Source organism: Pleurodeles waltl, chromosome 4_2 (genome assembly GCF_031143425.1).
Source record: "Pleurodeles waltl isolate 20211129_DDA chromosome 4_2, aPleWal1.hap1.20221129, whole genome shotgun sequence".
In the NCBI taxonomy this organism is placed as follows: Eukaryota; Metazoa; Chordata; class Amphibia; order Caudata; family Salamandridae; genus Pleurodeles; species Pleurodeles waltl.
The window spans coordinates 974,002,352-974,017,379 of record NC_090443.1 but is presented as its reverse complement, the minus strand read 5'-3'; the positions used below and the strand labels follow the sequence as shown (position 1 = coordinate 974,017,379).

Sequence of the window (15,028 nt, the reverse complement as noted above, 5' to 3'; positions counted from 1 at the left end):
TAACTATTCTACAAAGCACAAACAGGGTAGGGTTCAAACATGCCTCAACCTTGGAAAAATTACACCAAGTCATTAAAGTAAAGATGGAGACCTGGTGACTGCGAGGGCAGAGGGGTCGGGGTAGACCTTGTAGGCAGTCCAGCAATCAATACGTATTTCGGTATTTTTTTCAATGCACAACATTTACATTTTGTTGTGGCTGCCTTGAATTGGGCCTAGCTGGCCTGCAAGCCTCTGGCAGTCCTGTCTCAAATATAATCCATTCTTAAAGGGGAGGAATTGACATTTCCTCTTGTTCCGTCGCCCCCAACCCTCACCCTGCACAGATTAATAATGCATTTCGTGACACAAGGAAACTGAGGGGTGAAACCGGCAGCTTCGCCCCCTTTGTCACAGAAGTGAGGCCTTCGTCGCTCGGCGGCGCCGGGTTAACAGGTGCACAGATTGCCTGTCGCATTTAAATGAGACAAACAGCAGCCCGGGGCATTGAAGGCTGCGCGGGGCCGCTATTGCTCACGGGCCAGCGCCCTGAGCCCCTTTCACGGTCTCGCTGAAAGGCTCGCGCCGGCTGGCGAACAAAGGGCGGCACGTGCGAGACAGACGCGTGCCGCCGAGCCCGGGTACCAGCTGGCGGCCTCCGACCTCGGCGCGCCCCGCCCCCTCTTTACTTGAGCGAGGGGTCGAGGTAGCGGCGGTGGTGCTCGCGCGGCAACGTGCCCACGCGGCGTCTCAGCAGGTGGGGCTGCGCGCGCCCGCCCTTCTTCAGCGCGTGAAACTTCCAGGCCTCGCCGATGACAGCGACCTGCGAATCGAAAAGAAGAATTGTATTAGAAGTTGCGACCATTGGTCACCAGAAGCGTTGCAACTTATGGGCCTTGAAATATGCCCGATAATGCTACATAGATTTTATTGCCTTTTTTGTATTTTTCTCCTCATTAAATTTAACACTCACCATACACAAATACACATCAACAGGTAAACATCATTTTGGTCTGTTCTCAGATTTTGTCCCTTGGGCTTTCTCACTTAAGTCCAATTAAAAGTGGGTGTGAGTAAGGTATATAGCACAACCATTAACGACAACGAGCAGTAGGGTATGTACAACTGGGGGTGGCCCATAGTAAATGCCTCCAGTTTTCAGTTTTTCTCTAAAACATTAGTAATTACATTTGGAGTTAGTGCTTTCGTTTCAAATCCCCATATGTATCTACATACTATTGCGCATTTTTAGCCTGGGAAATTGTGGCAGGTTTGCCCTGCTGAAATTTAATTTACCGGGAGGAAACTGCAATGCATGGAGTGTTTACAGCATTACTTGGAGCACTGATATTTGCACAAAGAGAATTTGCCGTCTCGCTCGAAATCATGGCATTTGAGTTTCTCTGTAAAATGATACAAAACAGTACTTAATCCAAAGCATCCACTACCCATGGCATTGCCAGAAATGTCCATTTAAATAGGAAATAATTTGAAGGAACAGAGTTGTTGCATTTATCAGTCAATAGTTTACGCCAGCCTTTTGCTTTTGTGGGGTTTTCTTGTGCTTAAATGTTATTTCTCCTTTGTGATGCAATGGCACAATGCAATACATTGAAAAAAAAGAATTAAATTACCCTTAAGGTGAAGCCCTATCCACATTTTTAACAGAACGTTTGCACAGCACCAACCATTGCTAAATGATGACCTCGGAAAGTTGTTGGTTGATTGTGCCGGGATACGAACTGATCTGGAGCTTGTAAACCTAATGTGGTAACAAGGAATTAAATATCATCTGCAATGACTTAAGCATCATCAAGGACTGGTGGCGCCACAAAAAGCCGGGCAGAACTGGGGACAATAGAAAATGACCGGTTCATATATCACACATCCCTTAAATAAGGGTGAGATATTTTTTTTGCAAAACAATGGTACATATCTAGCAGGAGTGATGGGCCAAAATCAGCTTAAACATTTAAAAAACACTCACAAACACAAGCGTGTAATCATACGGCAAGAGTATACACAGGGATGGAGGCTGAACTGCCTGCAAAATCTCAGAAGGCGGGAAAGTGGGCAACACAATGTAGGTCTGAGGGTCCCAACCTGTAGCCAATGTCTCTGAAATTTCACAGAAAGGAGCTTGCTTTGTATTCCACGACAGCGCTCCCTGTTCTTAGGCCTGTCAGAGTGAATATGCCGTGGCTATATGGCTGTGCAGACAAAACAATATGGATTTTCTTAAAAGGAAGGAGCTTGCCTGGTGGCGGCTACAGGCACAAACCTGCTGAGACAGCGTGGGAGACTGTGAGGCAAGGCAAAGGGAGTTTATTAATGAAGATTCTGAGCCCTGGAAGGAGGCTCCACAGGCCTGATTTGAAGAACCTTTATATGCTGTACAGTGTGAATGAGAGCACCTGTCATGGCCAGCAGCAAAGCTGAGTGAGTTTCTCAGAAGGAGAGAGCGACATAAAGCCTGCAATCAATATAGAAAAAACAGATCTGGAGAGAAAGGAAAAGGCATAGGGAGACAATATGAGACAGTAAGAGTTGGGAAAAGCAGTAAGAGATCACTGCCCTCAGGAAATCCCACCGTACTGAATCAAATGCTTTCTCGAGATCCACTGATAAAAGCACGGCCCCGGGGAGACGCTCCCCATGTGGTAGGTGTAGAAGTGTAAAGAGGCTTCTCAGGTTCAGAGAGGTATTACGCTCGGGTATAAAACCATTCTGATCCTCATGAATTAGGTGAGGAACATGAGGCAGGAGTCTATTAGCTAGGGCTTTACTAAGGATTTTGAAGTCACAGTTCAACATAGATAAGAGCCTGAAGTCGGTCACTGACGCTTCTCGTGACCTGGTCTTAGGTAGGGGAACCACTATTTCTTCCTGCAGAGTCTCAGGCACCTGCATCATAAGCTTCGGCGTAGAGATCAACTAAAACAGGAGCTAGCAGATCTACATAAATCTTGTAGAATTCCATAGGGAGTCCATCGGAACCTGGTGCCCTGCCCGCGGCTAACTGTGCTATAGCGATTTTCACCTTCTCCAGGGTGAGCTGCCCCCCCAGAGGATCCCGATCCTCCAGTTGCAGTGTAACCAGCGGGAGGGACCATAAGTGTTGGTCTAAAGAGTGCAGCAGCACCTCCTCAGGTTGGCTATAAAGGGATGTATAGAAGGTTTTAAAGGTATCAGTTATCTCAGACGTACCATAAACGTGCTTCCCCTCCACCCCGTACACTCGTGATCGGGGTACTACCTCTTTCCGTATGCACCAACCAGGCTAACAGCCTACCCGATTGTCCCTCTTCTTCTTGTATGGTCATCATATACTGCCAGAAATCATGGCAACGTAACAGTTCCCGCGTTTGGTGGAGTCTACGCTTCGTGGTCAAATCTGGTCCCTGTTCTACCTCCCTATTATGGAGTTCCTTTTCCAGTTGATTTACTTCAAACACCAGGGTACGTCTGACCCCTACTGATTGTCCCAGGCAGTGACCACGCATTACCACCTTCAAAGTCTCCCATTCCACACAACGTGATGCGGTGGAGCCTCTGTTAATACTAATATGCTCCGAGAGCTGAGATCTGAGTCCCACCTTATACACCGGATCCTCCAGAGCCCTCGGCTACAGCCTCCATGACGGAGTAGGCGCTCTCCCCCCCCACACTCCGCCAAGTGATGAACAACAAGCTGTGGTCAGATAGAATACGGCCCAAGTATTCGGAGCCTACAATCTCATGGGTGATAGGACCAGTGCACAGCACTCAATCTATTCTTGTATGGAGCTGGTGTAGTCCAGAGTAGAAGGAGTACTCCCTATTCCGTGGATGTTGCACCCGCCAAACGTCCTCCAACCCCCAGTGTGTCAACCAGTCAGTAAGATATTTCACCATCTTGTGCATCGTCGCCCCAGGCAAGGGCGGAAGGGAACAGTCAATTTCAGTGTCTAGTACGCAGTTAAAGTCGCACCCAATCATAAAGCGCCCACTCAAAGAACTGGCCAAGCGCCCGGAAAGGGTCTGCCAAAAGGGGGTCTGCTCCTAATTGGGTGCATACACACAGCACAGCACCATAAGCTTACCCTGTAGCCTGCCCTCCACCAGGACATATCTACCGTCGGGGTCTAAGTCCACAGATAGGGGCTCAAATGGAACCCCAGCCCTCACCCAGATCAGAGCACCCATTGCAAACGCTGAGTACGTGGTGGCGAACAGCTGTCCCCTTCATCTGTGCCTTAACTTGTCTACTTCCCCAGTGGTGAGATGCGTTTCTTGGAGAAGTGCAATATGTACCCCTCTTCTTTTGAGGTATGTCAGTATCCTGTGTCTCTTAATAGGAGACCCCATCCCCCTGATGTTCCATGTTATCAGTTTAAGGGCCATCAAGGGGTATAAATGAGTTCAGGAGAGGGCGGCCACCCACCACCCTATGACCAACCGTTCTCACCACTCCCCTATGTCCCACACGAACCACTGCAAAGGTCAGGTCTGAGATAACTAAGCTCCAGCGCATTCTAAGATAAGGAAACCGTAAACCCAAACTCCTGCTTCCCAGGGCAATACCGCAACAGGCGGTTGTCCAGTAGAAACAAAGCAAACATGCCAATAACAATGAGTCATATAGAGTTCTCGCCATTCAATGAATAGCAGTCGAGAATTGGAGCATGGGACCGTGGCCACAGTGGGCCCATAGTCAAGCATTAGCTCCGGGTGAGGTGCCGACGCCCTTCAGAAAGCCTCAGCACAGATCATCTGCCGTTCGGGGAGTCACCTGCGGCGCCGCATCGGAGTGATGGGAGTGTGAATCTATGTAATGGGATCGGTGATCCGACTCACCTCCGCTAACCTCATCAGCGGAGGTCGCACGTTGCAGTGAAGCCGCCGCCTCTAATGCAGCCTGTCTGTCCAGTTCCTTCTGTGCTGGCATTGGCCTCGTTCTTGGGTGGGATCTGTTCCGCTTCCTCCACACTCTCCTGTGCTCTTGCCGGTGTAATTGACCCAACTGAGGGCTGGGGTTGCCTTTTCGCCATGTGCACCTCCAACCACTCCCAGGCCTCCTCCGGTGTCTGAAGGAAAGTTGTGTGTCCCTCCAGAATCATTCTTAGCCTGGCCGGGAATAGGAGCGAGTATTAGATGCCCGCTTCCCTCATAGCCCTTTTCACTGCCACATAAGAAGCGCACCTGGACTGCACCTCCACCGTAAAGTCCGGGAAGAGGGTCACTGTACTATTGTCCACGTGGAATGGCCCAGCCTCCCTGGCTCGCTGGAGCAGGATATCTCTGTCTCTATAGTGGAGTAGCTTAGCCACCACAGTTCGCGAGGGTCGTCCCACCGCAACTGGTTTTCAAAGTACCCAGTAGGCCCTCTCCAAGGAAAAAAAAGGGGTAAGCAGTCCTGGGGCGACCTCCTGCTGCAGCCATTTTTCAAGAAAGGTCACTGTATCAGTCCCCTCAGCTCCCTCTGGCAGTCCAATTATGCGTACATTGTTCCTCCTTTCGGCCCTCCGCGTCTTCAGCCCGGCATTCCAGTCGCTGAACATGGTCTGTTAGCTGCACTACCGTGGCATGGATCTCCTGTTGCGCTGGGCCATATCCCTAAGCGTTGTCTCAGCACATCGTGCTCTGTCAGCGAGCTTCTGATGGTCCGCTCGCAACAGGCCGAGCTCCACCGATACCTGGCCTATTTCTCGCTGGAGCATTGTTTTAGACTCTTCAATGGCACCTAAGATCTTGTCCAATGTGTCCTGTAAGGAAGGCGGAGCCAGTGCAGCCATGTCTGTCCGGGTTGGATCGCCATCCCGGCATTTCCCCAGTGACTTTCCCTTTGTGCGCTGTTTAGCAGACATACGGTCAGGCTGAGCGCCCCCCCCCCAGCAGGTGGTAGCAGTGGCTACGTAAGTTGCTCACCGGGTCGTCCAGCCGTTCCCCCGGGCAGGCCAAAGGGAGCCCTGTATTTCAGTGGGCAGGGCCCCACCAGGATAGGCCCCTCGCAGGTCACCGTCCTCTCCTCTCCACTGCTGGCCCCCAGGCAATGTCTTCATGAGGGTTTACCCCACCGAGGCACAGCCGCCAAGAATTCAACAGCCTGAGGCCTCAGACAGCGCCCCCCCCCCCCCAGGCGGATCTCCGTCCAGGATACAAGTCGCATTAAGTGCCTCGCCGGTAGCGACCAGCCCCGGCTCCTCACTGATCCCAGTCGAGGCAGGCACGACAGGCGTTGCGCCTCAATTCATTCCTCGTGGGGCAGCCTCCTCCCGTTCCAGGCCTCCCCGCACCCTCAACAGCGCACTGTGTCCTTCCTCCTCATCTCCGCCTGGCGGGGGCTCTCCAACTGTACCATGGAGGCCCTGTGCCACTCACTGCAGAGGCACTCCAGCAATGGACGGTTCCTCCGATTCCTCTGGGACCGCCGACAAGGGCAAGTCCAGCCGTGCCCTAGGGCCAGTCCAGCCCTCGCTGTCGACCCTACTTAGTTGTATCCGCCACTCAGGGCCGCCGTGCTGCCGTGTCATCACCTCGGGCAGCCCTGCGATTGCTGCTCCGTCACAGCTCCTGAGGTCCCAGACGCTCCGGGGGTGGCCTCCTCCAGTCCTGAGGCTGCTCCAGTCTGCCGCGGTCCAGGCACACCACTTTGCAGTCCGGGCGCACGCACAGTGACGGTCCCTCACCTGGTCCCCTGAGCGCCTCTTCGACTCACGGGCACAGCCCAATCGCCCCCGCAGGTGCACCCCGAGCTCCCGCAGGACTATGGGCTTTCACCAACCCCACACCCCTCCGGCCCACTTATGGAGGATAAAAGCTGGGCCCGGACGGAGCGAGATTATTTTGCGTCCACCATGCACGCTGGTCCCAGTGTTATTTTTTTTTATAGCTTAGGTTGTAACCAGAATTGTATGTAACTGAGTTTTTTAAGTTCATTTCTACCGTTTTTTTTAAACAAACGTCAAGTTGTTTTACCAAAAGCAAAGAATATTTTCTCTTTACTCTTTAGTGAATAATGTAGTGGAGAGGAAGGGAGAGACCAAAAGGAGAGAATCAAGGACAGAGGGAGAAAGACCTAAGGAAATATGGACAAGAAGAATGAGATATGGGTATGAGAGTTGAGAAGGAAGGCAATGGCCATGTATGTCAGCACAAATGGAACCCTACACCTAAAGAGGTCGAGAAGAGAGTGGACTATGTTTGCATTCTGCTGAATAAATATCACTGTCACACAAGGCAAACGTATCATGTATGGGGCTAAGTATAAGGCCTCTGTGTCCTAAATGTGGGTAGATACCATATTGCTGAAGACATGACTTTGTCCCTTAATGTCAACACTCAGGACCCTGAGATCTTGATAAAAATGTACACGATGATCTCATAACCCTCCGAGTGCAATGCTTCATCAATGGTCACCTTGCATTCACCAAAGAATCCTCTAATGGCAGGCGGGCCCTCAGTTGAGTCAACAGTAAATGCATGGAAATGAGGGTTGAGGATCCAGACAGAAATAAATAAATAAAAATCTTGCTCACCGGTGGGAGGACAAAAATGCCAAAATAGGTTTACAAATAGGGAGAGACCTTTGACAAATGTGTGACTACAAGGCTTCCTTCAATAACTCCTTCGTGGTGCTCGTTAGTTCTAAAGTGAGGGACCTCATGAATACTACATGATTAGCACATCTTCACTCGCCAGCAGAAACATTACTGGTATTGAATGCATTTATGCTTGTGGTGCGTGTATATAGTCAGGGAATTATCTTAGAGAAACAGGAATCCCTGTCCTGACGAAAGCCGCGGACCACTTCTGGGCCAGTGGTAGCCCTGAAACATGTTGACCACCTGGATACAGGAGCAATAAAATGTCCTGGACATCCCATATGCTTTTAAACTTCTCATTAACCTCCTACTATTTAAGATGAAAATCCCCAGGGGAGGTGAGCAAGATTGTTTTTTTCTTTCTTTCACAGAGACTGCCTCAAACACCTCTCTGACAAGACTGTGGTGGGAAATCTTCAGAACGACCCAACTCTATGGTCACAGCCTGGAAACTGTCCCCCTCTACACTCCTTCTAGCCAATCCAGGAACCTGGGACTCGTTGCCCACAACACACTTTTGATGACCAGCCAAGTAATCTTGATCTCCTCCCTTGCTTCAACACCCTCAAGATCCTCAGGAAAATCTTCAGGTCATTTCCTCTCAAACCAGCCAATCACCCAAGCACTCATCACCAACAAGCTAGATGACAGAAACGCACTCTACATCGGAATCGCCACCCAACTCACCAAGCTGCTTCAAACCATTCAGAATACAGCAGCTAAGCTCACACTCAACCTCCCTCCACTCACCCACATCTCCCCATCTCAGACACCTCCACTGGCTCTCCATACCACAATGGGCAGAGCTCAAAGTATTCATAGACACATACAAAGCACTACGCAATTTAGGTCCCACTTACCTGACCAAAGGAATCAGTGTCCAACCCCCCCACCAGAAACCTCTGTTTACCTACCTCCTGCGCACCTCTGAACCCCGCATCCACAGAACTAGAGCGGCAGTCACGCATTCTAGTACCCGACTACTAAAGCCTGGAACATTTTCCCTCTTTAGATTAGGCCCTCCAGCTCAGTCCCAGAATTCAGGAAGGCACTGAGAATGTGGCTTTTCATACAGGAGCCAGAGAGGGCAGCTAGCAATCTCCTTTCTCATTGACTAGATACCCTCATTGGCGAGATGCGAGCCGATGAGTACCCTCATCCTAACAGGCTGGAACAGAGCTAGGAACACAGAGAGTTGCAGACTGACAGAGAGGTCTAGAGGAATGTAGGTGGGTGTATATGTACGGCATGCATGCCAACACTTGAAAAGAGGAATGAGGAATATTTTGAAAAAAAAATAGGGGAATTTATTTTCCTCTTAGACTTGTGATCCCCAGACTTAAAATAATGATGAAAGGAACACCTTTATTTCAGCAAGGGACCCGAGCGTGGACTTCCTTTTGCCAGCTAACTGACTCTAAATAGAATTCCACTGCTCAAGCAGAACTAGAACGCAACACTCTGAACGCAACATAGCCGAAGCTTTGGAGGTTGAAAGAAGATCACAGAAACTTGCATTGAAGTAGAGGCAATTTTTAGCAGGACTGAGCTGGACTGAATCAATTTTTGCCTTTAAAAATCAGGAATGAGTGTACAGGAAGAGAAAGAGAGAGATGTGCATGAAAAATGGGATGTGTACAAAAATACAGAGAAAGGTTGAGCGGATCTAGAAAGGGATGTTCAAGAACGCAGGGAGGTGTACAGGAGCAGAGGGAAGTGAAATTATGTCATCAGGCGTGTGCTGCATGGAAGTGGTGGTGCCTTACTGGAATAAACTGGTCCTTCCTGTTCTCCCGCTCCAGGTCGGTGAGTTCCTCAGGTGACAGCAGGAAGAGGCGCAGCTCCTTCACGACATCTGCTGCAACGTCTGGCACAGGTCTGTCTAGTACTACCTGGAACACCAAGGGAAAACACCGATGGAAATTCACTGCCATGTCACTTCCTACCCACCCGATCACACGCCGTCACCAAGAGTGCATACACAACCCAGGCCAACAAGTAGTCGTGTCAGATGCAGGTGGCATTTCCAGCAGTGACTACTACAGGGAAACTCCTCTTCCATGTAGGAGGCAGTGTGACACATCAGTAGTGCTGGGCAAGCCATGGCACCAAGCCATACTTCGGCCATAACAGTGTCACTGCATGAAGGGTGCCCGAGTCTCGCTCTGTGTAGGCATGCAACCATGCACCAGAAGCATGTTCAACAATCAGTACGTTGTCAATGTACTACTAGTTTTGACAAGTTCTGATTACACAAGATCGCTTGTTCCAAATCCCAGGCCTGCCAAAGAACCAGGCGCTGAATGTCACAGAGGTCGCTTTGACCTGTAGTACAGCAAAAGTGCCAGGCAGCAAGTATAACGCTATCATGGATGGCTCACGGTGCTGATGGGACAACACAACATTTAGCAGTATCAAACACTGCCCACCACCAATTGCAGGCTTATCAACATTCCTCAGAGCTGTACACACTAACTACATCTTCAGAACTGTGACCTCAGCAGCGTGACTGTACATATATTCAGAGACATTCTCTCCAATCGACTCCAAAGTCCACAATGACCAGCGCATGCTACAAACCTCCATCTTCTCCAGTAAACACTTTCAATTGATCTAACTCTTCACATGAACATCTCGACCACTCACTCCTTCTCAGTGTCCTCACTGACACCTGCACACCACACCCCCTATGTTTTACACCCATAATTTTCAGTAACATCTCTCATCCAGGACCTGGTGTCTTCTTCAAACAAATACAACCATACAGAACCCCAGCATTATCTCCTGATATGATACAAAAAGTCTGTTCCCAGGGACCCCTTGCTCTACCACAAGCACCTCCACTTAAGAGCTCCCCATCTACTTACACGCATCTCATCTTAGGAAACAAAGAACACCTTCACCTACAAATGCCTCCACTGAAAATTCACTCGATCCCACAAAAGCATCTTCTTAGAGTCCACCCTCTAACCTGTACAACCCATTAAAGGAACCTTCCAGTGCAGAGAAAAATCAGTTCATTTTACCCTATGCTGCATCTCTAACAATCACCAAATAGTTTAGAATGTTGCTTTATTTGGTGACGTCTGATTGGGTTTTGAGATGAATTGTGACCTCAGTCAGCGGATTGCCTATTTAATGCCCAAAACCAAGCAAGGACCTTTTGCAGATAGTTCATCCTCTCTCACAAAACTCACTGCAGACAATATGCACTCTCCCACAAACACCAGCTCAGAGAGCCCAGCTGAGATCACAGATGCCTTCATTAGAGGGCACTTCCGCTCACACCTCTTGCAGAAACCTTCGCACCTGACTAGAGACGGCAGTCCGTTCCATAGCGCCATGTTTTTATATTGAGAAGCAACAGATCCCACTTGCTTTTTAACAAAACATCTAAATGTTTAACTTCCTGTTTCCTATTACTCAATTTTTAAATGAGCCAAACTGCAAATGTTACACATCACTTACGTATATACAGAACATTTCAAAACGTTTTTGAACTTCCTCTTTCTTGCCACAGAACGATACAATTAATTCAATTGCTTAATCTGTTTGCTTAATGCAGTGTTGTATATTGGCACAGACAAATGATTCAGCCTTCATCGAATGAAATGCTTGCATTATGATTTTTGTTAACAATATACTTAGTTTTAAATAGTAAAAATGCATGATTTTCTGATGTCAGCTAATGAGCCAGTGACATTATTAGCAAGTGAGGATCACAATTAATCCTTATTTTTTTAAAATGGTAACTTCATTTATTGAGACATTGTTTTGCCCGTAAAAAAACGAATGCATCATAGTTCAACCTGCCTGGGGACTTGAAATGTATCTCGGAATCCATTTTACCCTAAGTTCTGCTTAACACAAATTCATGTTTTATTTTTTTCCTGTGCTTACTCCACAACTGAGTTAAAAAAAAGGCAAAAATTGGTATTAATGTCATGACGTTCTTTGAGATGAGGCACTTCTCACTTCTGATTAAAATTGATTTTATTGCGTGTTTTTATATAGTGCTCATGCTGCGAAAGCATAAGAGGGAGGTAGCCGGAAGGCTAATCACAAGGGGAGAGAGATGGGTACTCAGAGGAGAACTTGGGCACAGGAAGAGGTGGCTTTTCAGTCCTTTCTGGTCCTTGGCAGTGCCAGGTTGAAATCATGGATATGTATCTAAGACTATCTGATAGCATGATCCACATTCAGTGTTATAGCAATGATGCCTTCTTATCACAAAGGCCACTTAATTTATTTGACAAGTAAAAACATGATTATTTTTTTAATTTCATAACTTTTCAACGAGTTATTCAGAAGAAGTTAGTGAATTCAAAGCGAACATAGAATGTTTGGAGTTATTTGCATGCTCCTGGAATGTAGAGGAGCCGTGCCCATCCAGGTACGTGCAGGCTTTCCACTCCTGAATGATAAGTTTCATTGTAATTGCAATCAGCAGATCCTGAGTTTGTGTTTGGAAGATATGGCGTAAGTGGGGCTGCCAGAGTACCCAGGGCAGCAGTCGCAAAGTTAAGTTCTGAAGATTTCCTTGAGGTGGGAGGTAATTTTATCTCAGAATGTTTTCAAATTTTTTAACCTTTATTTCCAATTTTCAAACCAAGTTCATTACAGCAATAAAGCAGCTGCATCGGCTCCAGATAGCGTATGGTCAGTGCTTTAAATTGAAATTTAGAAGTGCTGGTACTCATCCATTGTAATGTATTGCAACAGTGCTGAGAAGAGCCGGTACTCATCCATTGTAATGTATTGCAACAGTGCAGAGAAGTGCAGGTACTCCCCCCTTCACATTAATGCAGGGACTCAGTACCGGACAGTACCTGCCCACTTAAAGCACTGCCTATGGTCAATCACAGGGAATCATGCAATAGTATGACCTTCATCATGTAATGAGGCTGCCTAGTCATGCATTGTGCACTTACTCAAAACATGGGACAAATCAAAGTATACAGTATAACAGCACGAGGCCAGAAGAGATTCGTATAGGTAATACCATGACCGGATAAAATTCCAAGACCTGTAATAGAGACAACAAGGGAGAAAAGGCAACAACTCCTCCCAGAGGTGGAGGGCCCCAGCAACAAAAGAACAGAAGTAGTGACATTACAAGTGGGGGGGACGCTTCGGTTAGCAAATATGTACGAACGGGGACCCAGATGTTTTTAGGTCGGCTGGAAGGGGGCAGCATAGAGTAACACAGATCCAGTTGCTCTTGACAACGCGCCAGATCTACCATCCAGTCGTGGATAGAGGGTACCCGCCTACTCCCACGTGCGCAGGAAACACAGTGTTTTGTTGCCGTCGTGCAGTTCTGTCGGAGACAGAGGAGCGCCAGATGTGGCAATGGACACAGTTGTACTTGCGGCATGTCTGAGAAAGAGGAAGAGGCAGAGGACCAGAATGCAGCAATGGGTAGGCAGAGCCAGGCTGAATGTAGGAGGTCAGCCCCACCTCTGCGACACCTAGCACCTTCATCATGGGCTCGTAGTTTGTACTTGTAGAGCTTGGACTAGGTTTAATAAATTGGGTGTATATAATGGATGTGTATAATTCGGAGTATGCCACTGGGAGACGGGGACTGAGTCAGACCACGTATGACGGCCCACTCTGTCAGTTATGGCTGTCCCCTCCCAACAACATCTAGAGGGCTGGGAGCCTGGCTGTCATTTGGATTGCTCAGAAGTATGGAGATGAGAGGGGAGATGTCTCCAAGAGGACGCCCTTAGCAGGAGGGTGAAGGTCTTTCACTCGGGGCGCGCTGCTGGAAAGTCTGGATACTGTTCCCGAAGCAGTGTCCTAATGCAGAAAAAGGTAAAGAGATCTACAGAATCATGTGGTATACCAGCGGTAGCTGTGAGGCGGTCGCAAAACTGCCCGTCATGGGGGAAAAAAAAAAAAAAAAAAAATGCTCATCTAAGCCACACCCCAACTCATCACTCGTTCAGCGGCCAGACTCTCCTGTAGTATACCATAAAGGAGGGGGGGGCACAAGATCTTCTGCACCAGTGAGTAAAGCACATTGAACATTGAAACCAAGTTTAGCCTGAAGCCGGGTCCAAGCTTGTTGTGTGCATGCTACTCTATATCTATATCATGATGCGATAGTTATGAGGTCCGCCCGATGAGGGGGAGAAGAGGGGCAGGGTACACCTGATCATGTTCTGCGGCATAGTGCGCCAAGTGTGTGGGGGGAGGGGTCGAAGCTCATGGTATGCGAAGAAGGCTTGAGCACAGATATAATACAGTTCAAACTCAGGGCTGGTAGGCCACCTTGATCATATGGCAGGGTGAGCATTTCCCAACAGATGCGAGGCTGCCCACCCACCCGAACAAGCCGCACCATAAGGGTATGCAGCGTACAAAAAAAGTGGTGAGGTGGAGGGATGGCGATGTTTAAAAACAAATTGCTTAGACACAGAAGGATTATCATTTTCATAATGGCAGTGTGTTCCATCAGTGATAGGGATAACTTAATCCAGCCACGAATCTGCTCTACCAGTTTAATAAGCACCATTCCATAGTTCTACAGCCCTCTGCCGATGGGAATGGGGTCCGATAGTTTGCCATTCACCTGGATTCGAGTTATAGGTACAGTGTAGAGTAGCCAACTAAAGCTCAGGAAAGGTTCATGGATCCCGAGCTTCTGGAGTACCGCAAACAAGAATGGCCACTCCAGAGAGTCAAATGCTTTCATGGCATCCAGAAAGACTGCCACAGCCTTCTCCTTAGGTTTCAATTGATGCAAGAGGGCAAAAAGCATGCAAAGGTTATGAGAAGTAGAGGTTTTGGGATGAAGCTGATCTGATCCGGTAAGATCAGTTCAGGGAGGAGCAAAAGCAGACAAATGTCCAGCACTTTGGCAAAGTGTTGAGGAGGGATAGATAGAGGACAGTAGGACTCCAGAGATTCGGGAGATTTATCTGGCTTTAAGAGCATGATAAGAATGGATTCACTGAGGGATGGAGGCCTCATAGATTCTCAGTAGTCAAGGGCAAGAATCGCAGAGTATCCCTTATAAAATTCAGAGGGGAGGCTGTTCCTCCCGGGGGTCATGGAAATGGTTAATCCACTCATCACTGTTGGGACTCTTCCAGGGTCAGCGGCTGTGCAAGGAAGGCATACTGAGAGCCCTGCAGCCAACTTACAGCTAAACGGTTAAAGTACAGAATAAAATCCTTTGCATCAAAGGCGTGCAATATATATGTTACATCACTTTCATTCGCTCGTGGGCTTGCCTTTCAAAAATCACTTGATGCCATTGGTAAATTCTTTACGTTTGTCCTGCCTTGGGGCAATTTGCTTACTGCCTTGGACACCAACCCTGTTAAAGGGAAAATTGCACGATTGCCAATATACTTCAGTGTGGGCGAACTACTTTTTTCTGCGCTTCGTGGCTGCCATGGCGCTCAGAGAGCGAACTCGATCAGCAGTATAGTTTTTACATTATATGCACTCTG

General features: G+C 48.3%; 1 protein-coding gene across 1 annotated transcript in view; it reads right to left on the bottom strand.

Annotated features, from left to right (window-relative positions):
• Nucleotides 1–656: 656 nt before the first annotated feature.
• Nucleotides 657–15,028, bottom strand: part of BTBD19 (BTB domain containing 19) — an 800,233-nt gene continuing 785,861 nt past the window's right edge. The window contains exons 7-8 of the mRNA XM_069232814.1: nucleotides 9,329–9,454; nucleotides 657–802 (exon numbers count right to left, since the gene is read on the bottom strand). Coding sequence (XP_069088915.1) covers nucleotides 665–802; nucleotides 9,329–9,454 — 264 coding nt within the window. The 3' untranslated portion in view covers nucleotides 657–664. The remainder of the gene's footprint in view (nucleotides 803–9,328; nucleotides 9,455–15,028) is intronic.